The sequence below is a fragment of the Chlorocebus sabaeus genome, chromosome 20, assembly GCF_047675955.1.
Source record: "Chlorocebus sabaeus isolate Y175 chromosome 20, mChlSab1.0.hap1, whole genome shotgun sequence".
In the NCBI taxonomy this organism is placed as follows: domain Eukaryota; kingdom Metazoa; phylum Chordata; class Mammalia; order Primates; family Cercopithecidae; genus Chlorocebus; species Chlorocebus sabaeus.
In genome coordinates this window covers 112,741,590-112,769,391 of record NC_132923.1, presented here as the reverse complement: position 1 = coordinate 112,769,391, position 27,802 = coordinate 112,741,590, and the positions used below count along the sequence as shown (strand labels likewise).

Genomic DNA, 27,802 nt, shown 5'->3' with positions numbered 1-27,802 from the left:
CATTTTGCTTATACTGAGCCAACACGTTGTGAAATCTTTAGTAAGCAGCAGGAGCTTTAATGGAAAGCAAATTAAACTCATCCCCCGGTTTGCTGGGGGGGCGGAAGCCCGTCAGTGAACCTCTGTGTCGCTTGGTTTCTCTCTAGCTGAATGTGTCAGTCTTTTGCCGGGAAGCTCACAGTGATCATAGCATCGAGCCTGGAGCTCTTGGAAGGAAAGGGGTTTGAGAAGTCCTAGGTCTTCCTCCCCGCCTCTCCCTTTTCTTTTTAATAATGTGTTTTCTTCAGCCTGTGATAAATGACTGGGAGTGGAAGATGCCCAGTAGGGGGAGGGAAAGGGAGGGATGTTGTTTACTTATCTGCGAGCACATCGCCAAGACAAAGCTTGGAGTTCTAATACTCTCCCGTGCGTGACCCACTTCCCTCTGTGGCCCAGAGCAGGTATCGCCCTGATTTGCGGGTGACTCTGAATAATCACCTCCCTCAAACTTACTCACCTCTCCCAGCAAGGCAGGAAGGAAACACCACGCCTGGCCTTGGGCAATCCCGGGGACCAGCCAGGATTCCATTAACCCCAGAAGTGAACCCTGGGTTCCACTGGCCAGGCCCCACCTCCCAACTGCGTTGGGCTTCCTTGGGTAATTTATGAGCTTCTCCACTTTGGCTGTTATTATGCGCCTCTTGTTAATGAGCAGGCTTAGGGCATTCAGGATTTCCTTAATTAGTGTTTCCTCCTTCCGGAGTATTCTGTCTTTGGACTTTTATAGGTCGTTAACAGCCTTGCAAAGTCTGACACTGTAACAGGCAACTGGGTTTCTTTACTGGAAAGGAGAAGGGGGAGGTGGAGGGGCAGATAGAAGCTGCTTCAGGTCAAGGGGGGGCTCTTGCTCACCAAAGGCCATCAACTCACCATTTTCTGTCCCAAGGGGACAAACACAACCCATGCGGCTACACGGGACTGAGGAGATTTTGTATCTGCATTCCTTTTAAAATGGAGAGACCTGGAAATTGGTCTCCAAAGACAGCAAAGTAATGTTTCATTCACTGCTCTTGGGGGCTTCCTATTTTCTGAGCTCAGTGTGTGCAGTTGCTTTCCCGGAAGGCACGTTTTCCTCAGCCTCAAGGCCTCTCCAGCTGAGGTGGCTGAGGGAAGGACTGGAGTGAGGGGATGAAGTCCTGGTTGACAACAACACCCTTCTTTTCATACTTTAGCACTTGACACACTGGCACGCTTCATAAAACAGGTGGCAGGCACGGTGGGGCCAAAGTGCTGATTCAGTCATGCCACTTGCCTTTCATCTTGAGCTTGAACTGTTGAACAGACACGCTTAACAAGATGGAGGGGTTTATCTCCTGAAGTCACTGTGCGGAACCATATTCATCTCCCAGGACGCTGTAGGGGAACCATTTTCTAGTTATAGAGTATTAATAATTTGCCCAGTGGGCTTAAGAACTATTGATATGGTCATTAATAACAACAAAATCTATTGATATTTTTTTTGAAAAAAGCAAGCTTAGGCCAGGCGCGGTGGCTCACGCCTATAATCCCAGCACTTTGGAAGGCCGAGCTGGGTGAATCATGAGGTCAGTTCGAGACCAGCCTGGCCAACATGGTAAAATCCTGTCTCTACTAGAAATACAAAAAATTAGCTGGGCGTGGTGGCGGGTGCCTGTAATCCCAGCTACTTGGGAGGCTGAAGCAGGAGAATCACTTGAACCCAGGAGGTGGAGGTTGCAGTGAGTTGAGATTGTGCCACTGCACTCCAGCCCTGGTGACAGTGCCAGACTCCATCTCAAAAAAAAAGTAAAAAAGAAAAAAGCAAGCTTATAAAACACAGTATCTTGTCTGCGATTCCATTTTTGTGGAAAACAATCTACTATGGAAAGAATAGGTTGGAAGGTTTTAAAATATCAACATTGAATGGTGGAATAACGTTTTTAAATTTTTAGTTATTTATTGCCTTTGGTAATTCTGAAAATTTTCTCCAACAAACATATATTACATTTGAAATAAATAATAAAAGCAACCCTCCGGATATTTCTGGTAAATCCAACCCCAGCTTAGCTTAAAATTGTCTCCCAGATTCAGACAAAAATATCTCGAGGTCAGTGGCTAATTTCTGCTTTTATGCCTTCTTCAATTCAGCCCTGCTGCCCCGAAAGCCCAGGGAGTTGAAGCTAAAGATAAATCATTAGGCTGGGTGCGGTGGCTCACGCCTGTAATCCCAGCATTTTAGGAGGCCAAGGTGGGTGGATCACCTGAAGTCAGGAGTTCGAGACCAGCGTGGCCAACATGGTGAAACTCCATCTCTACTAAATATACAAAAATTAGCCAGGGCATGGTGGTGGGTGCTCACAATCCCAGCTACTCCGGAGGCTGAGGCAGGAGAGTCACTTGAACCCCAGAGGCAGAGGTTGCAGTGAACGAGATCACGCCACTGCACTCCAGCCTGGGCAACAGAGCAAAACTCCGTTTCAAAACCAAAAAAGGGAAATCATTGTTCGCCATTTGTATTTGACTCAGTGGCCCCTTTGTCCCTCTAGGCCTAGCTTCTCCTATAATGAGAGCTGTCACAGAAGGGCACGGGGCAGGAGTGGCTGTCTTTCCACAGCCATAAAATGTTTGTTTTCCCCTTGCCTCTGCTTTACCCTGAGAGGCTGGGATTAGCAACACTGTACAGTTCTGAGTGGGGCTGTTTATCAAAATGTGCTGTTTAAACCCAGATTAAGGCAACCAGGATTTTGAGTATGGAACCAGCTCTGTCTCCCAGCCTTTCTGGTCTGTCTGCTCCTCAGCCGGAGCCAGGAACAAGCAGGACCCTGGGGGAAGCCTCTCTTTATGAGGCTTCTGCTACTAAATCTCTTCAGCTTCCTCAGCTGGAAGCCTGAAGCGAAGCCTGGACAGTCTTGGCATCACTTCACCTTGAGCAAGGGGAGGGGTTTATTTAAAAAAAAAAAAAAAAAAGCTCTAGACGATCAGGAGGATGACAACAGGTCATTTGGGAGTGAAACACTTTTTAGTGATGAAGCCTGAAAAGGGATTTTGAAACCCCAGACAGTAGTTGCTTATGCGACGGGGAGAAACAGCCCTCAGGCCACCAGGGTCATTGCTCCTGGGGATGTTTTCTGAGCCTCCCTTCTGCTCCTGGTTGCAAAACACAGTGGTCTGTGCAAGAGCCCTCCAAGCCGCCGCCTGTGCGCCTGGTCCTGCAGCCCTGCTGCTGCTTCTGAGGCGATTATGTCCTCCCTAAGGAAGGCTTGGGTGAGGAGGAGGGCTGGTGAAGTGGGGCATCTTCCTCTACTTTGGAAAAGGATGACAGAGGGGACCTGCCCTTAGCTCACTGTTAACAGAAAAGGATCTCGGGAGAGGCTTCTTAGTTCTACTGGTGAAAGCTGTCAGGCTTGGCACATGGAGAAGGAAAGCAGCAGGAGGAGGAGGAAGAGGGGAGGGCAGCTGGAGGAGGAGGAGGAGAAGGAGGAGGAAGAGGAGAAGGAGGAGGAAGAGGAGGAGGAGGAGAAGGGAGAAGAGAGGGCAGCTGTGTGCTTTTGTACCACTGAACTTGCCCCTGGTGAGGTGGGTGAGAGCCCAACACCCCAGCAGTCTGGGACCAGGGCAGAAGCTGCATAGTCCAGAAGGGACCATGGCCTGTTTGTTCCTGGAAGAGGGCAGCGCATAGCTGGTGCTAATAAATATTTCAATGAACAGTCAGCCTCTAGTGGGCAGTCAGCAAATGAAGGAGTCTTGGACAGCAGCAGTTAAGAACTACTAAGTTAACTCCTAGTTAAGATTAGAGTTGGTGGATCTGAGTTCACATCTCAGCTCTGCCACCAAGAGCTGTGTGGCCTTGAGCAAAGGGGAACCGAATACCCACTACACAGGGTGGTTAGGCAGACTAAGAAAGTTCGCAGTTGACCAGATGCGGTGGTTCACGCCTGTAATCCCAGCACTTTGGGAGGCCAAGGCGGGCGGATCACGATGTCAAGAGATCAAGACCATCCTGGCCAACATGGTGAAACCTCATCTTTACTAAAATACAAAAATTAGCTGGGCATGGTGGCCTGTGCCTGTAGTCCCAGGCTGAGGCAGGAGAATCGCTTGAACCCGGGAGGCAGAGGTTGTGGTGAGCCGAGGCCGCTGCACTCCAGCCTGGTGACACAGTGAGACTCTGTCTCAAAAAAAAGAAAAAGAAAAAGAAAAAGAAAAAAAGAAAGTTCACAGTGCAGAGCAGGAGCCTGGTAAACAGTGGATAGTCAAGAAATGAACGAAAGCTTCAAACAATAACTGGGCAGCATGAGAGACCTCTGAGGGTGATGGAACCATTCTGTGTGTTGATCGTGGTGGAGGGGACACAACTCCATACCTTTACCAAAATCCATAGAACTGTATGCCATAAAGAGTGAATTGTACTTTTTTTTTTTGAGACGGAGTCTGGCTCTGTCGCCCAGGCTGGAGTGCAGTGGCGCCATCTCGGCTCACTGCAAGCTCCGCCTCCCGGGTTCACACCATTCTCCTGCCTCAGCCTCCCGAGTCGCTGGGACTACAGGCGCCCGCCACCGCGCCCGGCTAATTTTTTGTTTTAGTAGAGACGGGGTTTCACCGTGTTAGCCAGGATGGTCTCAACCTCCTGACCTCGTGATCCGCCCGCCTCGGGCTGCCAAAGCACTGGGATTACAGGCTTGAGCCACCGCGCCGGCCCTGAATTGTACTTTTTTAAACTTTTAAAAAATTGGTTGTCTCAAACATTCCTTCTGGTTTTGACATTGTATGGATTTCTTCACCTATAAGATAGAGTTGTTGCTGGAAAAAAATGATGTAATTGATATGATTCTGGATTTTGGTGGAAAGAAAAAGGGTCTGTATGGTATAGTTTCATTTGTTCACTCTAGCATCCTCTTATCAGCCTGCTTTTGGTTCCTTCAGGACTTACCCAGGGAGTGGTCAAGGATGGCCACTCAGGACCTCATTTGGTGTCCAGGGGCAGTAAGCTCTCAGAGGTACAACATCCTTTATGGTAGCCCCTGGTCCCACATGGCTATTATGACTTGAAATGTGGCTGCCTTAATGAGGGAAGTTAACTTGAAATTTTATAATCTTAATTAACTTACATTTAAATTTAGAAACCAAATCAGTGTAAAAGATTTTCCTATTAAATATAACTATTGTTTTGGTAGAACTACTTCTTAATTTTATTTATTTTATTGTTAATATTTTTTCCTGAGATGTAATTCACATACCATAAAATTCACCATTTTGTTATTTATTTTTAAATTTTTGAGACAGGGTCTTGCTCTGTCACCCAGGCTGCAGTGCAGCGGCACCATCACAGCTGACTGCAGCTTCAAACTCCCCAGCTCAAGGGATCCTCCCACCTCAGCCTCCTGAGGAGCTGGGACCACAGGTGTGAGCCACCATGCCTGGCCAATTTTTAAAAAAACTTTTAGTAAGACAAGATATCACTATGTTGCCCAGGCTGCTCTCGAACTCCTGGGCTCAAGTAATCCTCCTGCCTTAGCCCCTCAAAGTGTTGCAATAATAAGTGTGAGCCACCATCCTGGGCTTTTTTTTTTTTTTTTTACATTTCACCATTTTAAAGTGTTACAGCTCAGTGGTTTTAGTATATTCACAAGGTTATGCAACCATCACCACTGTCTAATTCCAGAACATTTTATCACCCATCCCCCAAAATAAAACCCGTATCTGTCAACCGTCTGAATTCCTCCCTAACCCCTAGCCTCAGGCAAACACTAGTCCACTGTCTGTCTCTATGGATCTGCCTATTCTGGACATTTTATATAGATGCAATCACTTAATATGTGTCTTTTGTGTCTGGCTCTTTTCAGTTAGTGTATGTTTTCGAGGTTCAACCATGATGTACTCCTTTTATGGCTGAATAATATTCCATTGTATGACTGTACCAGGTTTTGTTTATTCATTCATCAGCTGATGGACATTTGGGTGTTTCCATTTTTTTTGGCTACTAGCCCTTGAAAATATAGCATTCAAATGAGATGTGTTGTAAGGGTAAATCAGACTTACAGAAAAAATAATAAAAATACCTCAATAATTTATTTATATTCAATACATTTTGAAATAAGTTTTTTTGTTTGTTTTTTTGAGACAGAGTTTTGCTCTTATTGCCCAGGCTGGAGAGCAACGGTGCAATCTCAGCTCACCACAACCTCTGCCTCCCAGGTTCAAGCGATTCTCCTGCCTCAGCCTCCCGAGTAGCTGGGATTACAGGAGTGTGCCACCACGCCCGGCTAATTTTGTATTTTTAGTAGAGACAGGGTTTCTCCATGTTGGTCAGGCTGGTCTCGAACTCCCAACCTCAGGTGATCCACCCACCTCGGCCTCCTAAAGTGCTGGGATTACAGGTGTGAGCCACCATGCCCGGCCCAAAATAAGATTGTTTGTATATGGAGTTCAGTAAAATATACCATTGAAAAAAACAAGCCTAGAAACAAAGCAGAGGAGGTGTGACTGTAGGGGAGGGACGGCAGGGACCTTCCTCCTCAGGTCTCTTTGTTCAACTTCCTGCACTCAATGGTGGACTTAGAATGAGGGATGAGGGAGGGCCTGGGAGGAGCAGCCACTTTTGGAGTCACTGTGCCTTGGCACTTAGGGGAGCTGCAGAAAGCACAAGTCCAGGCAGGCGTTGGTAGATTTCCCCCTGGGAGGGGACTCAGGGCTGGATTAATTGAACAAAAGGAGTAACTGGAGTGGCCAATGACAACACTGCCTTCTCCTGGCACCTGGCCTGTGCCAGGCTGCGGAGTTGCTCAAGGCACTTTTTGCTCAAGTACCTGCAAGCTCCTGTGCTCCTCTCCTTTGCGGGGGAGCAAAGGCAGCAACATGAGAGGCTTCATTGTCTCTGGGAAGCAGGGCTAGAGACCAGGCCCTGCTCTGTCACTATTTTGCTGTGTCCTTGGGCAAGTTCTTTCTGCTCTCTGGGTCTTGATTTCCTCATGGGTCAGATGACAGGACTGGATTAGATAATCTATAGGGTGTTTTCCAGCTTTAACATTTTAGAGTTTTGAAAATAGTCCTGAGTCAGACAGAGATGGGATCAAAGCCTGGCTTTATCCTACCAGCTGTGTAACTTCTCTGTGCCTTGTTTCTCTATCTTTAAAATGGAGTAAATAATAAATAGTGACTTCACAGGGTTACTGTAAGGTTTAAATAAGGTAACTGTTGCCAACACTTGGTGCTTACTATTACCAAACACTGTCCTAAGTGCTTTGCACAGATGAGCTTATTTAATCCTCCCAGCAAACCCAGGTTCCTATGGTGAGAATGTGACAGAGAGGATTTTGGACCCAAGTAGTCCAGCTCCAGAACCTGTTTCCTCGTCCACCATGCTAACCTGCTTTCAGTACAGGTAGGAGGCTATGTCCTCAATAAATGCTGGAGGGAGAGGGAGGCAGAATTCTATGACTGTTAAAATACTTCTGATGGAAATGCTAGTATGTTCCCCATTAAACAGATGGAGAAACCAAACTCAACAGGACGAACTGATGAGCTCTGGACCACCACCAAAATGGTGACAGAGCAAAACCCAGATACCCTGGCTCAGAGTTCCCCCAAGTATTTGGAACTGGAGTCGATCTCAAATTACACATGCAAATCTATTGGCAGATAAGCAGCCCCAACCCAGGCTGATCTCAGAAAGTATCGCTTGGCTGATTAATATCTGAATATCAGGGCCGCGTTTCTGGAAATGCCTTTGCCTTCCTCAGTGCATATTCTCTGAATTTCATCCAGGTACAATTCCTAGTTGTTAAGTGTTACTCTTAGTAAGAATTGGCTGTCTAGGGTGCTTTTAAAATCACTCTTGGCTGCTTCTAAGATTGAGCTCAAATATTTCTTGAGTGTCTACTGTGGGCAGAGCATGTGCTAGGCACTGGAAATATGCAGAGATGAAGGAACTACTTCCCGCCCTGCCCGCTGGGAGTTCTCAGTTGAATCAGGCAGATAGAAGACATTCCCTTGCTTAAGAATAATTGTTTAAAGATGGACAAAAATGATAAAACTCAGTGATGGTGACTGTGCAGGGAAACAGTCACTCTTATTCCCTGCTGGTGGGAAAGGAACATGGTCCAAACTTTCTCGAGGGCAGTTCGATAACAGTTATCAAAAGTCATAAAACTGTGCCTACCCTTATAACCCTGCAATTCTACTTCTTGAAATTGGCCCCAAGGAAATAATTATGGCTGGGCACAAAGGTTTAGCCATAATTATGTTTGTGCAGCGTTACGATAATGAAATACTGGATACACCCTTGTACGTCAATGGGGGACTGGTAAATTAGGCATGGGTCTTCCACACGAAGGTCACCAGAGAATATTTAATGCTACAGAGGTTCACATTGTTACCCAGTGAGGAGAAAAGGCAGGATACAAAAATGCCATCAGATAGTGTGGCAGCATTTTTTCCGTAAGAATATGCCTTTTCCAAAAATTAGCTGGGTGTGATGGTGGATGCCTGTAATCCCAGCTACTTGGGAGGCTGAGACATGAGAATCGCTTGACCCCGGGAGGCGGAGGTTGCAGCGAGGCGAGATTGCACCACTGCACTCCAGCCTGGCGACGGAGCAAGACTCCATCTCAAAAAGATGAAAAAGAATATATGTTTTCTACAGTAAGAGCTAACATCTGTAGTCATTTTTAGGCATTATTTCAACCCTGTAACAGATACTCTTTTTAAAAAAATTGTTTAATAAACTCTTAACTATCATAGGTGCTCTTTAAATTATTTTTTGTGGGGAGGCCAAGGCAAGCGGATCACCTGAGGTCAGGAGTTCAAGACCAGCCTGGCCAACATGGTGAAACCCCGTCTCTACTACAAATATAAAAATTAGCCGGTGTGGTGGTCCGTGCCTGTAATCCAGCTACTCGGGAGGCTGAGGCAGGAGAATCGCTCGAACCCAGGAGGCAGAGGTTGCAGTGAGCTGAGATCATACCACTTCACTCCAGCCTAAGTGACAGAGTAAGACTCTGTCTCCAAAAAAAATAAATAGCCAGGCGCGGTGGCTCACACCTGTAATCCCAGCACTTCTGGAGGCTGAGGTGGGCCGATCACCTGAGGTCGGGAGTTTAAGACCAACCTGACCAACATGGTGAAATCCCATCTCTACTAAAATACAAAAATTAGCCGGGCGTAGTGGCGGGCGCTTGTAATCTCAGCTACTTGGGAGGCTGAGGCGGGAGAATCGCTTAAAACCAGGAGGCGGAGGTTGCAGTGAGCTGAGATCGCGCCACTGTACTCCAGCCTGGGCAACAAGAGTGAGACTCCGTCTCAAAAAAAAAAATAATCAATCAATCAATCAATCAATATTGTTTTTAGAGACAGGTCTCACTGTTGCCCAGGCTGGAGTGCAGCGGCTGTTTGGAGGTGTGACCATAGCGCACTACACCCTTCAAGTCCTAGGATCAAGTATTTCTCCTGCCTCAGTCTCTCAAGTAGCTGAGACCACCAGTGTGGACCCAGCCTCATAGGTGCTCTTTTTATCTCATTTTACAGTTGAGAAAGTTGAGGCTCTCCGAGTGTAAGAGACTAGCCCACATGTTATAGCTGGGATTGAAGTTTGGCTCTGAGAGCCTGTGCGGTTAACTCGGATGTAATTGCTTTCCTATAGGCAAAGAAAACCATACAGGAGAATAATGGTGGTTCTCTTGGGATGGCGAATTATGAATACTTAATTTTTTCTTCATTATAATTATCTGCATTTTCATTGATTTTTTTTCCTCTCAATAAGCATTGGTTGTTTTTGTAATTAGAAGAAAAAAAGTTATTTCAAATAACATTGGCCTGTTGAACTCAGAAATCACAAAAATGAAAAGCTTGAAATATAAGAGAGTTTATCCTTGGCAAGTCCTCCACCTGCCAGAGGGTTGTTTCAGATGGAGGACAGAAAACCCTAATGTCTGGTCTTCAGAACTCCAATGGAGGACCCTCATCCCCAGCCAGCCCTCAAGCCAAATCCCAAAGGGCGAGTTTCCAACCAGCAGGTTCCTGTCTTCCCATCAGCCCTGAATTCCATAGCCCAGTCTTCGCTAGCAATTCAAAGCTGGGCACCCAGAGCTCAGTGGCCCCATTCATCATGTGGGAAGCCTTCCCACCACCTCATTTCAGAGTGAGTTAGGCAGGAAAGCCCAAAGCAGGTGGCAAAGATTATTTAAAAACAAAGATTTTTTTTTTCTCCAAATTAGCTAGGGATCCCTAGAGTCACTACCCACCAGGAAATTAACCCCTTTTTGTACTCACAGGGCTGACTGGCTATTGTGATAGCTGTTCATTATGAAACTGTCCATCACAACTGCTGTTAGAGAACTACCTGCTGGGTTTCTACCACCTGAGGAAAGGAAGGCGTGGGGAGAAGGCCAAAATACCGTTGTGGGGGGTGTGGAGGTGTAAGGGAAGACACGGAGGAGGGATACAGGTGGTTGTAATCATAGTAAAAGCAGCAAAATGTTAATAAACTACAATGAATGTTTCCTGAGTACTTACACATGCTGGGGGGTTTATATGCATTATTTCATTGAATCTTCCCTTAAAACCCCATGAGGTAGGCACTGTTATTACACCAGTTTTGCAAGTGGGAGAGCGGTCAGGCTGAGTAAGGTTAAATAACTTGTTCAAGGTTATACAGCTGCTAAATGGAGCAGTTAGGATCATAAACTCAAGTCCTCCTCTTGCTAACCACCCACCTGGAGGCCTGGGGAGCTCCCAGAGAGCCTCTTCTCAGGGCGTGCTTCATATACACACTTTACACACATTTTCAATTTCAAGACTTGCTGTTTTCCAGTCTCTTGGCCAGAAAGATCTCACAAGGTTTTTTTGTTTTGTTTTGTTTTGTTTTTCCTAGATTTATGTGATGCCACTTTGGAGGTACTCAAGCTTGATGGCTTTGAGATCTGCCTGTCCTGGGTTTGTATCCTATTTCCAGCACTATACGTTGTTGTATTTCGGGCCTCAGTATTACCAATGTAAATTAGAGACTGAAAATTAAACATACATGTCCTTAATCACACAGTAACCATAAAGTTTGGAAACACACTTATTTTGCCTGTATTTTAATGTAATCGAGTTATACCATTCACATTTGTTATGCATATTTTCCTCTTTTCAGATACAGAGTAGCTCATGAGATAGATCTGAACTCATGGGAGATATATATATATATATTTTTTTATATTATAAAATTAAATATGTGTGTAAAGAACTTAGCATGCAGCCTGGCACATAATAGGTGCTTAATACATGAAAACTGCTGTTGTTTGTTGCTTTTGGGCCTTAACTCAATCTCACAAATGTTTGTTGAGTGTCTGTGTGAAGGCCCTAGAGGCAAGCTCTTATGTAGTGGGGAAGGCAAACAGACATACACGTAAATTATTCTCAAAGAAGGCAGTCTATGTTAAGCGAAGTGCTGCCAGTATAGACAAAGTGCACTGAGAGAATAAAGGACAAAGTAGTGAATTCTTGCCAGGGAGATCTGGGTGCTAAGATTTTTATTTTTAGATTAAATTGACAATACAGAGAAATGTAGATCTTCAGTGTACAATTCAATGAATTTTGGAAAATGTATTCACCCATGAAACTACCACTGGAATGAAGATCAAGAACACTGACATACCCTAAAAATCCCTTCTAATCAATCCTCACTCCCCAAAGGCAACCACAGTTCTGTTTTTTCCCCACAATAGTTTTGCCTGTTCTTAACCTTCATACAAATGGAATCATTCAGAATGTCCCCTTCTTGTGTCTGGCTTCTTTCATTTAACATGGGTGATAAGGTTTGAGCTGAGCCTGAAAGCACCACTAGGATTGAATAAGCAGCCATGGAGGCAGGGGAGAAAATATGAAGTATAGGGAATAGCTTGAGAAAGAAAAGGAGACAGATAAAAGTGAATTGGGGACTGGTGTGACTACAGAAAGGGGTACCCAGTGGGGAAGAGAAAGAAGGATGGAAAGCTAGGTTGGAGCTTTGTTTTGCAGAGTTTTCAATGCCAGGACAAAGGCATGTAGACTTTATCCTGAAGGCAACAGGGAGCCAGCCAGGGAACAGAAGAGTGGACTGATGAGATCTGGGTTTTGAGAAGATGTGTATGTGGCCACAACAGGTAGATACAATGAAGTTCAGAAAGTCTGGAGGCCTGGAGACCAGTTATTTGATTGTTTATTAGTTCATCCATTCATTCACGATGTCTGCCAACTTTGTGATCAATAGTCTGCTCATTCATTCATTCATTCATTCACTCAAAAAGTATTTATCTGGTACTGAACTCTAGATTTTGGTTTCTGGCCATTACATCTCTGGCTTTATCCATTGACTAGGAAACAAGTAAGTTTGCTAAACCCTTTCTGCTGGTTCTTCCTTTTTTTAAAAATTGAGATGGGATCTTACTGTGTTGCCCAAGCTGGTCTTGAATTCCTGGGCTCAAGCAATCCTCCTTCCTTGGTCTACCAAAGTGCTAGGATTACAGGCGTGGGTCACTGCACCCAGCCTCTGCTGGTTGTATCAAATTCTCTCCCCACCCCAAAATTCTGGGAAATCCTTTTTTTTCTAGTAGTGGGCTCATCAAATCCTGCTAAGAAAATCTTCATTCCCATTGGGTATGTCTTTTCTAAAAACCCAATTGGGCAGGTATCACCTTAGATTATTTTATATGTGAGATAATAAGTAAATAGCCCAGAGAAACAGGAAGAGTTTAAATAAATGAAGGCAAGGTCAACTCTATGCCTTCTTGGAGGGCTGGGGACAGTGTTTCCCAAAGTGTGTTCCACAGTGGATCACTGGTTCTGCAGGTTGTTATAGGATTCAGTGGGGATGGAGGAAATGAAATCATGGCCATCTCAGTTTGGGAAATACTGGGTTGAAAAACAAACAAAGTAGGTTTCCTGACTGCAGGACTTTTCAGAGGCTTGATGACTATGCCTTGTTCATTTCTAAGAAGAGGCATGAATCTTTTCTGCCTGGAACATCTCAGGCATTCCTCAGAATGCATTTCTCAGAATGCATTTGTGAGAGAATGTATTTCAGAATGTATTTCAGAATGTAATGCAGAATGTATTTCTCAGAATGCATTTGTGAGATTCGCTGACATGACTTGAGAGAAATCAAAGCAGTTCAGATCCAGAAGAGTTATGGAGCAAAATGCCCGTAAGGCTGGGCCAGAGTAGGGAAAAGCCCGGAGCAGTGAAGAAGAGGGAGCTCCTTCCACAGGAAGGCACAGGAAAAGGAGAAGGAAGTGTGCTTGAGCCTTGCCTCGCAGTTGCATGGAAGCAGGAAGAGGAAAGAAACTTCCCAGCGGGAAAAGGAACTGGTGCAGGGCTGAACTGGGACCATGGAAAGACATCTGTATTGCAGAATTCCTATGGAGGAAACTTTATCTTCAAAGTGGCTGCAGCTGGAGCCTATATTTGCTGGGCAGGAGAAAAAGGAGGAAAAAGTACATGGCTACTGGCCATGGGATGTGACAAGGACAGGGAAGCAGTGTGCTCCTTCGTGATCCCCACCCCTAGAACTGGCCTCTTTCCCACAGGCAGAGAAGTGAAGAGCGCTGAGTTCTGTCTTCTCATTGTATGGCACACTCACCTCCCTCATTGTGCTTCGGTTCCCCCAACCATCAAAGGATGAAAAGGTAGGCCTTCCAGAAAAAGAGTCTGAACCTTCCAAAGGCGGCAGGCAGATCTGTGCCTCTTCATAGCTGGCAGAGCTTCACCAATAGGCTTCAGACAGGTTTGCACACAAAGTCACCGCGGTAGTTGAGGTTCTGAAGTAACAGGGGATCTGGGTGCAAATACCAGCTCCACCACTTACCTTGAGCCAGTCACTTTACCTCTCTGGGCTTTTCATGTTTCAGGTTTTTTCACCTGAAACACTTGGGCACCAGGACCTTAGTAAAAGGTACTTATGTTTGTTAGTAACATCACTAAACTCCTCTAAAGCCCATTGTCTCTGTAAAGGGAAATTTGTTACATTAAGATGGTTAAGAGACTTTGTACTATAAGGGGCAAAAACTGGTAGAACGAGTTGAAACTGATTGTGTTTTATTTTCTGTAAATCCCACCCGTGTCATCCCCCTCAGGGTTCAAGCAGGGCTTAAGAATAACTCAGTGGAGACTCTTGTGAGTAAGGGGGATGCTGAATGCCTCCTCCATTCCCAGCATTGGTCTCCTGCTGGGTGTGACTCAGACTGCGTAGTGGGCCAGGAAGCAGGGGGTGGGGGTGTCAGAGGTCACTAGGCCCCAAAAAAGATAATGTTCTATTTCCCAGGTGGGGCCTGTTTTACAACAGATGGGGACATCACCAGGCTCTAGGGACAACATCCCTCCCTCACCATAAACTAATCCATTCTGGTCAAGTGGAGGATAATTCTTGCCCAAGGCACCAAAAAGCAGAATCCCTCAGGTCTGATGTTTGGGGTCAGCTGGTTTTCTCAGGCCTGCTCCCTTTGTGATGCAGGCTTCGCTTTTTAGCCTTACACCTTCCCTGAGGCCTCCTTGGGGCTCCAGAAAGCTTTCTGCGGTCTTGCAAACAGTTAGTTCATTCACCCTATCTGCTCGAGAAGGTCCTGCCTAGAAACTGCAGGATGGGGTGACTTTTGAAGATGGTGTCAAGGCCCTGGGGTTTATGAAATGTTATCTTGGCTGATAAAGGCATCTGCTGTTATTTTTTCCTTTGTTTTCTTTTTTTGTCACCTTCAAAGTCACAGATCTCAGACGGTTAGAAAGAACCTGAGTGACCTTCAAACTCAAACCATTCATTTCGCAGTTGAAGAAACTGGCTCAGAGAAGGAAGATGACTTGTCTGAGGTCACACAGCCAGCAAGCAGCAGAGCTGGAACTCAAACCTTGATCTCTTGCCTCTCGGTCCTGTGCTGTCTCTCCTGCTGCATAATATTGATAATCACTATGGAGCATTTACTGTGTGCCAGGCAATAAATTAAGTGCTTTATATGCATTCAATCCTTAAAACCATCCTATGAAATAAATACTACTACTAATCCCATTTATAGATGAGGAAACAGACTCAGAGAAACAAGTTATGAAGCTTAGGGTCACGGCTAACAAAAAGCTGAGCCAGGTTTCAAACCAGATCAGTCTCAAAACCCGGAGCTTGTAATCACTAACACTAATCTAAGGCATAAGACTTCTCTTTGAGGGGCTTAACTTTCAACATCCCCAAACCACCTCACAGGTTTCAGGGAACCCATAAGGACTGGAGAGAGAAAGAGGGTGAAACAAAAGGCTCCCAAACGGGTCCCATTCTGATGGGGCTATCCCAAGTTGTCACTTTAGTCTAAGAGCAGCCAAATGGAACACTGTGACCCTACGCTGGGTAATCAGTCAATTCAGAGGCCCCTGGTAGTTTTGAAATATGGCCAAACAGGCAAAGCCATAGGTTAGAGAGTCAAGCCACTGTCACCTGCCTATCAAGACTCATCTTCTTAGAGGTTTCTCCAGCGCCCATCAGTGGGTAATACTGAGGATGTCTGCACATGACCCAGGAGGTGCACATGACTGAGCTCATTGTGAAAGGAGACAGGGCTGCAGGTGAAGTATGCATATTCATAGAGTATTGGCAAGGCATGAATCAGATTTCTAAGGAGACTGGGCAGAGAGCAGCAGTCATGCTCTCATCCTCTGAGGCAGGGGAACCTGATGACTAACCCCCATCATCAGGCACATTTGCCTTGGGCTGAGTGCCCCAGGTGGCAGAAGCAAAGAAAGAGACAAGGAACTGTTTCACTGGGGTGGCAAGAGATGCCCATCCCTAATGATAAAAGACAAGGGCTGATGCTTATCAGGTCTTAACTATACACCAGAGTGGTACTGAATGTTTTGCATGTGTTACCTTACTTGCAAAAACATCACAAGTGTGAAATTATGCCTACTTTACAGATGAAGAAACTGAGGCTCAGAGAGCTCAAAGGACTTGCCCAAGGTCACACAAGTAGTAAAGGGTTGAGAGCCAGGATACAGACTCACGTAGACTGGCTCTAAAATCCAAGCTAGATGTGCTCCACCTTCTGTGTATGTGTGTGTGAGGGCAGGTAGTCGGCAGTAGAGACTTCTGCATCACCTGAAGGGTGAAATTAGAGAAGTCTAATGGACTCCTCCAACACAAGAGATTTTATGAAATTTGACAACAAAACAATGTTTCCAAACATCTAGTTGCAAGCCAAGGAAAAGTTTTCAAGTAGAAGGGTTTCATCAAGGTTCCCCCACTGGGCTTGTGTACAGGAATATACCTTATTCATGTATCTCCCCAGACTGTGGCATAGCTGCTTGAACTGAGCGCGTCCTCACCAAGTTACCTGAATGACTGCTGAAGCAACATAATGTAGCAGTTCGGCTTTGGAGCCAAACAGCCTGGGTTGAGATCCCAGCTTGGGTCCTCTGGCGCTGCATGACCTGATCAGGTTTCATAGCTTCTTTTAAGTCTCAGCTTCTGCATCTATAAAATAGAGGTGGGCACTCGTAAGGACTGAGTGAAACAGGACAGGTAAAGTATACAGACCCAGGCAGAGAGTTAAGTGCTCAAAAGACAAGAGCTGCTATTATAATTGGTGATGATTAAATAACTCTCCATACTCATTGAATGGATAAATGAATAATGCATGCGCCTAGCAATGTGACCGCATGTCCGAGCACTGGCTGAAAGGGTGAGCAGGGGCAAGTGAGGGGTGGGGAGATTGATGGTGACTTCTGAGCGGTTACCGTCCTGAGGGAAGAGCCAGAGGGGCCTGATCTTAACGTAAGATATGGTTCTTAGGCCCCTGCAGGCCACAGTTTCTAAGTCCTCCTCTTCTCCACTGCTGGACCATAGGGCCCCAAACTGATGGCCTTGAAAAATTCCCTAGCAGGCCAGCGGTGGATTCAGAAAACCCCTCACCTGAATGTTCAAGGCCCAAGGTTGAGCACTTAACCTCTGACCACATGGCCTCTGCCTTCCTAGGGGGGATACAGGGCCCAGAAAGGCCTCAGCAAAACTCTCCCTCTCCCTACCCTCTCCAGTGATATCAGATCTAAACAAACACCAATGGCAGCCTTTGAAGGAACACTCCTAAGAAACAGGACGGGTTAGGACCTTATGGATTAGTTGTGCCTATCTGAACCTCTCTAGGCAGAGCAGGTCCCTCCCTGCCCTGCCCCACCTCACCCCACCCCACCCTATCCTAGGAAGGCAGCACTGATCCTAGCCACCTACTCACTCCATTCAGCACTGGGGCACCAAGACCCTCTGTCCAAGCCAGACCTTGGCCAATTTTCCTCTGTAGCATTTCAAGGAAATCCTCATCTTAACCCTCCAGGCCCCAGTTTGACCCCTGCAGAGAGGAGGAAATACATTTTCAGTGTTGGTTGCCGTGGGGGTAGTGGGGAGAAATACGTTGTCTCCACGATGCTGTCTTTTATTTGGAAGTGGGCAGTGTCTTGTTTAATGGCCTCTTTTAAGACAGACCCAGCATAGTGGTTGGGTTGCTGGGGCCTGAGGCACAGGTGAGGGCTCACCTGCGGCCAAGGCAGCTGGGTTCTGTTCTTTCCAACAGGCCCTTTCCTTCCAGGACTGAGGCTGCATTCTCCCCGGCTCCCCTCTCCCTGGCTGCCTCCTGATCTGGCTAGTTCCTAGCAACAGAGGAAGAATCTCAAGACAGCACTCTGGCTGCTGCTGCTTTCTCTGCCTGAGCAGAGGATAAGCCTTCTCTGATTTGTTACTTTTAAATAAAGTTTCTTTTTCCTATTAACAGAAGAAATAATGTCCACAGAAACAAAAATAAAGCAAAAAATCACCACTGACCCCAATATCCATAACGCTCCCCGGGGTGAATTATTGTTTTCTCTATTCATATAAATGGATGTTTAAAAGAGGAATGGACTAATTTACTAAAAGTAGAGTAAACGGAAAACTTAAAAGTAGGGAATCAGACCCAGATTCAAGACTTAGCTCAGAAACTCCCTGAAAATAACCTTAGTAAGTTTCACTCCTGGGCCTCATTTTCCAAATAAAGATAATAGTACTTACATCATAAGGTGGTTGTGAGAATAATATGAGGTCAAACACTAAGCCCAGTGCCTGGAACATCATAAGGACACATAATTGCTAACAACTGTACTGAAAGCACAGTAAATAACTTCCATGGTACTCAGGAAGCCTCCATAGCATCCTTTTAAACTTTAGCGGGGCATGCAGCTACATTCAGGTATCTTAATTTACTTCACTGAATCTCCTCTGAAGGGTATTTTTATTAATTCTAATTTTTCAGGATTATAAACAATGCTCTGACGCATATCCTTGTAGGTAACTCTTTGCACACAAAGATTATTTGCTCAGACAAAATTCCTATGAGTGAAATTGCTAGATCAAAGGATGAGCTAAACTTGAAAGCCAAAGCTTGGACGGGCTCACTCTCCTTCCAGCAAGGAGCACGCTTGTTTTCCCTTGCCAGTACTGTGATTAGCATTTTCTTTCATCTTTATCAACTGGATAAATGAAAAAAAAAAGAACTGCTTGTTTGCTTTCAGAGACTTTTATTTTAGGAAGAGCTTTCAGGGTGACGTTAGACTCCATGATTCCTCATGTCCAAGAAAGCTCCAGGAAGGAATGTAGGTGGTGTTATTGGAAGAACTGTGATAACAATCTAAAGTACAGAATATAAAAGGGCCTGAGAGCTGCCCTTTTCATGTCCTGCTGCTCTGCAGGCACAACTTCCAGGTCCATCTATGCCTTCAAAGAAGGGCCATATTCTCATGGCCTGGTGCGGTGGCTCATGACTGTAATTCCAGCACTTTGTGAGGCCGAGGCGGGCGGATCACCTGAGGTTGGAAGTTTGAGACCAGCCTGACCAACATGGAGAAACCCCGTCTCTACAAAAAATACAAAATTATTGGGCGTGGCGGCACATGCCTGTAATCCCAGCTACTAGGGAGGCTGAGGCAGGAGAATTGCTTGAACCTGGGAGGCAGAGGTTGTGGTGAGCCAAGATCACATCATTGTACTCCAGCCTGGACAACAAGAACGAAACTGCGTCTCAAAAAAAAAAAAAAAAAAAAAAAAAGGGTCATATTCTCTGTGTAGGGTGTGTGACCTATCCCTCTGCTGAAGAACATTATAATGAAGCTTTTACTTTAAATGTTGAACGCTCAAATGAAATGCTACAGAATATTTTAATGAGCTTTGAGTGAGTGCCCAGGACAGCACTTCTGTGATCCCTTAGGACCCATAATTATATCTAGGGTGATGCTTTGTCCGAGAAGGCAAGGGTCAATCCAAAGTTCTACATGTAACCAGGGGCACTCTCTCTGAACCTGTCTAACAAATGGGGCCAACCATGCACTCTTGTCCCCTCCTCCGGGGGCAGCTGTATGGATCAGAGGAGACGAAGCACAGGAGAACACTTTGAAAAGAGCTCTGCATCTAGCAGGGACTGTTTCTAAGGGAGGCTGAGGGCTGAATGCTGTGAAGTTAGCTGTGCACTGGGGCTGGAAATGGCAAGTGGCTGAGAGGCCTTTTTTCTCAGCTGGTTGCCCCCTATAACACCAGCTATCTTTTATTGGGTACCTATTTGCCATAGATTTTATGTCAATATCTCATTTAATTTAATCCCCAGGCTGACTCCACTGAAGTATGATGGGAAATTACTTACAAACATGAAGTCATGGGTGCATGATAATAAGAGGGAGTAGAGGAATTCAAACTTGGAGGTCTTCCCTTGGGTAGTGGTGGGGGGTGGGGTAGAAGGCAATACTTAATTTGCCAAAAATGTCAGTAATGTGTGAGATTATATTCATTCATCTGTTTTTCATTTATTCAACAAACATTTATTGAACATCTATTATGTTGAGACACAGGACAAGTGCTATGTGAGATTTATTTTTCCTTGTATGGTTTCTGCCCTCCAGAAGCTTACAAATCCTATCTGCCTTGCAGATACTATCAACCAACCTATCTGCTTTTCTTCCCTCCCTCCCTCCCGTCTCCCTTCTATTTATCTATCCTAGACCTTGTTCCAGAAAGGGAGTAGGAAGCTTGAAAGGACTATTTCCACAACTTTGGGATCAGGCCAACTTTGGTTTGATTTCATCTCTGTCACTAAGGGGAAAGCCAGGTGACCTTAGATGTTATATCACCGCTTTGGGACTGTTAACGTCTTCTGTAAAACAGGGATACTTATGGCGGCTACTTCCAGGCCTCTTGAATTACATGATATATATGTCAAGCACTAGAATAGTGCCTGACACATACTGTGGACACTGTTATCTAATCCTCACAGCAATCATTTCACTGAGGACAAACTGAGGTAGAAGGAAGCAAAGTTGCTTGTCCAAGGCCTCAGGCAGTCACCCTCAGAGCTGACGTTCTTTAGTAACTTGGCCAACCATGTGACCCCATTTTACAGGTAGGAATGGGATAGAGCATCTACAGCTAGCATTACGATGTTAAGTGCTCAATAAATGATAGTAATTTTAATTGGAAAATCAAAATGAGATCAGATAGCTAAGCTCACTGCTGAGAGCCTGCAAGCCAGACAGCCTCCCATCTCCATTCCTGTGCCTCCTGGGGATCTCTGGGCAAGGACTCAGTCTTCACTCTCTTCATCCTTGCCCTTGCCCCAGGAAGGATGGGGACACAATGGTCATTTGTCAATGGGAAATTATTTTGGTTTAATGACATTTAAACTGAGGCTTTGTATAGAATTTCTAATTACAAAAGCAATGCAAGTTCAATGTAGCCCATTTGGGGGAAGACAGGGAAAATACTGAAATCCTAGTATTTCAGTGCCCACAGAGAAGCACTGTTGACATATGGGTATATGTTCTTTCAATACTTGAATATAGGTCAACAGATTTGCATTAAGAGTTCTGGATAATTAGAAAGCATTCAAGTGTTAGAAAAGGATGGCTGTCAGCAGGGTCCTCGTGTTCGGCAGCGCGTGTCCCGTCTGGTAAACGGTGCCGTCGTCGTTCAGTACACCACTTTCACAGACACACAGAGGAGCCCTGGCTCTCAGGGCTCACTTACAGTGGCCCTAACTTTTACTGTTCTCCAGCGTGCCACGGAGAAGTGTCATACTCTTTGGGAACAGCGGCTTCTGGACAGGCATGATCGTGAAAATGAGGGGAGGGATGAAGGACTGTGCAATCCTCCAAGAGGGCAGATCATAACGTCTGGAGAAAGAACATCAGTAATCTAGAAAAGCAAATCAAGATGATTTTCATAGGGAACTCTACCCTTATAGTGATTCACTAATCTGGTCTTACAGAGAGGGAAATTGAGGCTCTGAGAGGAGACAATTTACTCAGTCACACAGTAAGTGGCCAGAGGCCAGGCAGAACTTGAGCCCAGGGCACTCCCTAACTTAGTCCAGTCCTGCAAGAATGGAATCAGAAAGATGTGGGTTCAAATCTCAATTCTTTAACTTACTAGCTTTTGTTGTTGTTGTTTTTTTCTTTTAAAGAAGCTCACTGTTTGCCCAGGCTGAGTGCAGTGGCACAATTTTGGTTCACTGCAACCTCCATCTCTCAGGTTCAAGCAATCCTCCTGCCTCAGCCTCCCAAGTAGCTGGGGTTACAGGTATATACCACCATGCCCGGCTAATTTGTTTTCTTGGTAGAGACAGGGTTTCACCATGTTGGCTGGGCTGGTCTCAAACTCCTGATCTCAAGTGATCTGCCTGCCTCCTAAAGTGCTGGGATTACTGGCATGAGCCACCGCACCCAGCTAACTTTTGACTTCCAACAAATCATTTAACCTCTGAGTCTCAGTTTCTTCACTTGTGAAATAAGGTTAATACCGTCCTCATTAGATTTAAATGAGAATTAAATAAGAAAAAGAAAAAGGCTTTTCTAACAAGTATTGAGTGCTAGATGCCAGGTACAGATAATGTGCTTTATCTCATTATCTCATTTACTCCTCACAATAACCGCATAAGGGGGTAATACAGTTTTTATATACACTTTACAGGTGAGGAAACTGAGGCTCAAAGAGCTATAGCCACTTGCCTGACATCATGTAGCTAGTAGGTGGTTGGGCTGAGATTTGAAAGGCGGCCTGTGAGTCTCAGAACAATACTATCTTATCACATAGGTAAGTCTTAGCACAGTGCTCGCAAAATACAAACGCTAACTAAACAGCAGCCCTCATTATTTACTGTCGTTATTGTGGATATAATTATTATGTTACATGTAATTGGCTGGTCTCTGTTTATGTTTTTTTAAACTTTTTTTTTGTTGTTTTGTTTTTGGAATAGCTGTTCTGTTTTAAAGCTCCTCTGCAGAGGAACCAAGAGCTGTGCTGATCCATGAAGGGGAAGTAGGTGCCAGCCTTGCTTAGCCCCACGGGAGCAGGAAGGGGGCAGCAGCAAAGCATGGGGGGCATCTCTTTAAAGGCCTGGCATTTCTGGGTTGTTGGGATGAAGGAACAGCACTTGTACCTCCTGCCCAGGAGGTTAACTCCTATTGAGGGGTCTGGTGACCTTACAAACTGGCTCATGACATCCCTGCCTACCTAGCCCAGACCACCAGTCCTTCTATCCCATCCAGGATACTTCTGTGGCCTTCCTGTGTGTGGAGACATAGAAGCCCTCTGCCCTGTGATTTGGGTCTCTGCTGATCTCTGAAGATGGGCACAGGTGATGAAAGAGGCAAGACCTAGAGGCAGAGGGAGAGGACCCATTTTTAAAAGCCTAGCGAGCACAGACACGCCACCTGGAATCCCAGCCTCCCCTGAGCCCAGCCAGCATGAGTCACCCACAGCCCTTCACCTGTGGGTTGCAACACGGCTGACAGAAACTCCACAGCCTTCCAAGAGGTGGGCAGACAGGTACATACAGAGGAGTGTGCCATCCTTTGGACTGCAATAAGTTTTGCAGTTACAGTTGGCACCCAATAGCCCTTCGGCCACCAATAACCTCTGTGAAGCGGTTGGGTACCCAGGCTCTGCTCTTGGATTAAATCCCAGCTCTAGCTCTACCACTGCCTAGCTCTGCAGCTTGAGTAGTTTACTTCAGTATTCTGTACTGCAGTTTCCTCATCTATAAAATGGAGATATCAAAAGTGTCTTTCTCCCAGGGTTGCTATAAGGATTAGGTGAGACAATGCATGCAAAGGCTTGGCACAATGCCTGGTGCCTGTGGTATATGAAGCACCTACTAGGTGCTAGACACTGGAGATTCCACAGTGAGCAAAACAAAGTCTTTGCTCTTATGGAGTTTACATTCCAGAGGAAGGGAAGAAAGACAATAAACAATTAGAAAAATATCATAGGTCATATTACATTATATCATAAGTCATAAGGGCTCTGCAGAGAACAAACAGCAGTGTGATCCAGAGTGACTGAATGTCTACTTTATTAACAAGGGTGACTGAAGAGAGCTGTTCTGGGGAGGTGGTTTTATTAGCAATTATTTACTATTATTTATTAGGGTCCCCTGGGCTTCCCCCAACACAGCTTCCAGGGAGAAACCAACCTCCGAGAGTTCTCAAACCCAGTACCCCCTCTCCAGAGCCCTGACCCCACCCCAAGAGGGCTCCTTTGAATTCCCACTTTACCCTGAAAAACCTCCATAAATTGGCAGGAGTAGCTGAAACCTCATTTGCCGTTCCCAGAGAAGAGAGAGAGAGGAGTGGGCCAAGTTGAGGTTCCCAGGAAGATAGAGCAAAGAGATAATTTGCCAAAAGGTGGGGGAGGGGAGAATTGAAAGAGAGAGGGAAACAAAGATGCCAAGATCTCTGGCTTAGATTTAATTTCAAACTAATCCTGGAAGAAGCTCTTTAAAAAGCTCTAACATTCTCCTGTTTGTGTTTGTGGATATTCTGGGGTTTACCAAGCTTGTTCTTCATAGAAGACAGCTCACAGCAATTACTCCACAATTACTTCATCTATCAGGCATTGAATTTCTCCCAAGTTCCCCATACAGAACGAAGCACTTGGCGCCTGTGAAATGACCAGCTGGCTGAGGCTTCGGAGGCCCCTTCAACTTTTCTATCCCTTCTGTGCTAAGCAGAGGTATGTGGCTTGCCCACACCCCCTTCACACCCAATAAAAGCCTGGTCTCCTTTACTCCCCCACCCCCTGCCACCAACACACATCCCGCCCAGATAAACTCTTGTTTAACTCTTGTAAACTCCTCTAGAACAGTAACCCTGTTTTTCCGGCCTCAGTTTCTCCAGAACCCAGAGTAGGGTCTGGCACACAACAGGTGCTCAATGGATGTCTGCTGAATTGAGGCCACTGACTTCAGCCCAAGGGGCAGCCAGACTTGGAGTGAGATGACCGCAGATTGGATCTGGGCTGGGACCTCGCTAGCTGTGCCCTTGGGCAAGGCGCTTTGCCTCTCTGGCCTCCGTTTCCTCCCTCATCTGTAAAATGTGTGTTGAAGAGGAAGGGGGAAGCGATAATAAATCTATCACAGTGGGTTACTCTAAGAACCAAAAGAAGTCACTTGAGTAACTGTAAAAGATTATTCATAAGTATTATCTTAAAGGGGAAACCGAAAAAAAGGGAACTTATACAAAGATCTACCCGGGAAAAGTTTCTCTCTCCTTCGAGAATTCCCCAGTGGTACAGAAGGAGGGGGCAAAGAAATGTGCGGGTGGGGATGTTTCTGGGTATCTGGGACCACTAGAAACAGGAATCAAGTTTCCCTTTAAGCCAGGTTATCTGTTTGTCCCTGTACTTTTCCTCTAGTTATCTTGCTTCTTTCCAACATTTTTTTCTCCATCCCTCCTCCCTCATCTCCACCCCCCACCCCCTCACCAAGGAAGGAATTGGCCAGCTCCACCCAGCCAGTCCCCCATAGCTCCGCCCTCCTCGGCGGGCTAAGAGTTAACAGCTGCACCTGTTGAGGTATACCTCCAGTCGCGGGCACCTGTACCTGTAGCCAATCAGCGCCAGCGCTGCTGGGAACCTACCTGTCAGCAAAATCTCGACACCCAAACCTCAACATAAATCAAACACTTCCCTGGGCAGAGAATGTCTGTGTCAGGCAAGAATTAGAGACAAGCGGTCAGCAGAACCTCAGTGCTGATCGTCGGAGCCTGGGAGCAGGAAGATGTCGAATGAACTTGAGTGAGTAAACATCGGTGGATACCTGCCGCTCTCGGGGCGTGGAGGCTGGATGGGGTTTCCTGGAGGGGGAAGAGCGGGGAGGCCGGCACCGGGATTCACAGAGCAATTTGTAAGGGTAAATGAATGGGCTGACGATCTTTCTTTGGCGTGTCAAGGCAAGCCCCAGTCTCATGCTAGAGGTGAGTGTTTCCCTGGGAAAATAGTTTTTCTCATTCTCTTTGCTGAGCAGTTTCGAGCCAGGCAGGGAAACACAAGACTGAAACTGTGAAGGTTTCTGGCACCACTTTTTGATCCTCTGAAGGGGCCTTGGAAATCAGACAATCCCAGTCCCATCGAGGCTTTCTATCTTCTTGCCAAAAGGAACTTCTTTGAGGTAGTTCTAAGAGCTGTCTTAGGCAGAGTTGAGTTTCTCTAAAGGGACTTGTTTAGTGGGCTGGAACAGTCCCAAGTGGGAAGGTTACAGTGTGGTGGTTAAGCATGTGTACTCTCTGTAGTGGGCTTGACCTAAGTTCAAATCCAGGCTCTGTCCCTGGGTGATCTCAATTTTTCTGGGCTTCATTTTCCTCATCTGGAAAACAGGTACAAGAATGCTTTGTAGAATTCTTGAAAGAGTTAAGTGTGATAAATGCTGTAAAATGCTTAGCGTAAAGCTATGGTCTAAAGATGCATTCAGTAAAATGTGGTTCATCTTATTCAGAGGCAGTTCTAAGGCTGGGGAAGCTGAGAAGGGATTTTTGGTAGGTCACCTCTGTTGGCTGGCAGGATGCATGTGCTTTCCTGCCCACATCTGAGATTTAAGATCCTGACTGACTGATGCTCATCTTCACCATGGTGTCCTTCTTGGGGTCCAGACCTTAGAGAAGGTGGGATGAGGCTGGGATCTAGACTGCTTTAGATTGGGTTCAGGTTGCTGGCAGGAGAAGCCGGAACCCTTTAAACATAGGCTCTCCTTTTCCTGCCACCCTCAGAGGTGAGTGGGCAGAGGCAAGGATTGTACCATCTTTTTCCTAACTGCTCCTCAACAGACTGTTTTAAGAACTTGAAGATCTGTGGGCAGAGCAGTGCCAGGTTCTGATTGCAGACAGGATTCTATGTTCTAGCTAGCCCTTCAGCTCTTCATGTTCACAGCACAATCACTTGGTTGAACAGGCACATTTCTTTTGAATGAATTTCCCGGGGTTGACAATGTATTGACAATTGGACCACAATGAGAATAAGAGCAGGAGCATTGGTGCTGACACGTGGGTTCAAGTCCCAGCTCCAGCACTTACAGCTGTGTGATGTTGAGCAAGTCACTTATTCCTCATCTGTAAATTGTGGCCAACAGTAGTATCCACCTCATGGGGTTGTTAGGGGATTTGACAACTTTAGAATAGTGATTGCTTTTAAGGCTGGTGGAGAACATGCTAGTAACACCATTGTTCCTTCATGTAGAAATAACCAATCAATGAGCATTCCCGAACCTCTTATTTTTCCATACTTTGAACACACAAAAAAATCTTTGAGATGTGTCTCCATTCCACTTAAATTTGCTGGCTAAAACTGCGGAGGCTACAGACAGAATCTATTCATTGCTGTACGTTAGGGGGTATGTGTTCTGAAGCTGGGTTACTTGAACAGAAAGGTTTCCTGCTTTTCTCCTCCCTAATGGTTTGGATTTGAAGTCAGATCCGCTGACAGTTGAGGCTTCTCAGTTTGGGGTGGGGTGAGGGAAAACCAGTTGCCTGCTGAGTAATTGCAGGCGGACTCCAAGCCACCATTTGAGATTACAATGGCAGAGCCTGGGGGCTCGGCTGCCCCTCCTGATAAGGGGAGGACACCCGGTGCTTGGCTTACAAGTTCTGAGCTGCTGTTGCTGCTGCGGCCTCGGCATTCTCCTAAAAAGTGCCAAAGAGGACTGGCCATAGCTTACAGCTTGGGCCCTCACGGAATGGCCAACTCTGGCCAGGCCTTGATATAGTGGAAAAAGTGAGACTTGCCTGTCACTCTAAATTCTGCCACTTACCAACAGCAGGATCCTGGTGAATTTGTTTGTCCTCCCTGACTCTCAGTCTGCTCATTTGTCTGTAACACCTACCTGGCAGGAACAACTGTGAGCTCCCCAATGTGGACCGGGAGCGCCATCCGCGCCCGCCCGGTGGGCAGGCCCCAGGTGTAAGGCGGCAATTCGAAGGCTGGCCCCTGAGAAGCATGGAGGCCCCGGCGGTGTAGTTAGAAACCAGCTGGCGGTGGCTGGCGGGTGCTGAGCGCCGGGCCTTTCATGTGGTCGCAGCGCTCTGGGTGCCTGGAGCCCGCAGCCCTGGGCAGCCCCGGGCTACAGCAGGGCGCAAAGGATCCTGGGCTGCGGCCGTGGGCGCCGGAAGTCGCCGCCGACCGCCCGGGTATCGCGGGAAAACAGCTAGAGCCCGCGAGGTGGCTGCCGTCGGGTTTTCCTGAAGGTGCGTCGGGGCCCCGGGGAACTGGAGCCGCTGGCGACCTCGCTGGTGACCTCCTGTTCCCCGCTGGAGCGCCTGCCATCCCCCGGCCCTCCAGGCAGGCCCCGTTGACAGCCCAGTAGAGTTTCGCCGCAAAAGGGCTTGGCACACAGTAGGTCTAAGGCACCGAGGCAGGAGCGTCCCCCGCAGCCTCGCTCCGTGCTCTCTGGGCCCCACCACCGCCGCCGCCTGGAGTCTCCCCCCCAGCCTCGCAGAGGCGCGACTCGGTTGGGGGATGGGGCCGAGAAGCGTCGCAGTC

General features: G+C 46.4%; 1 protein-coding gene and 1 long non-coding RNA gene across 6 annotated transcripts in view; one reads left to right on the top strand and one right to left on the bottom strand.

Annotated features, from left to right (window-relative positions):
- On the bottom strand, nucleotides 1-27,712 carry LOC103225371 (uncharacterized). Of its 4 annotated transcripts, XR_012089753.1 has the most exons (5): nucleotides 27,147-27,712; nucleotides 17,213-25,637; nucleotides 16,320-16,459; nucleotides 13,595-14,891; nucleotides 1-1,392 (listed from the first exon to the last, which is right to left on the bottom strand). It is a non-coding gene; the product is annotated as an uncharacterized lncRNA (long non-coding RNA). The 4 variants fall into 4 exon arrangements; XR_012089752.1 differs by lacking the exon at nucleotides 1-1,392 and having other exon boundaries at nucleotides 11,472-14,891; XR_005243008.2 differs by lacking the exon at nucleotides 1-1,392 and having other exon boundaries at nucleotides 11,472-14,891; nucleotides 24,913-25,637.
- GRHL3 (grainyhead like transcription factor 3) overlaps nucleotides 24,900-27,802 on the top strand; it is a 46,151-nt gene continuing 43,248 nt past the window's right edge. For both annotated transcript variants that reach the window (XM_073007699.1, XM_007980017.3), the window contains exon 1: nucleotides 24,900-25,069. In XM_073007699.1, the coding sequence (XP_072863800.1) occupies nucleotides 25,053-25,069 (17 nt within the window). In that variant the 5' untranslated portion in view covers nucleotides 24,900-25,052. The remainder of the gene's footprint in view (nucleotides 25,070-27,802) is intronic.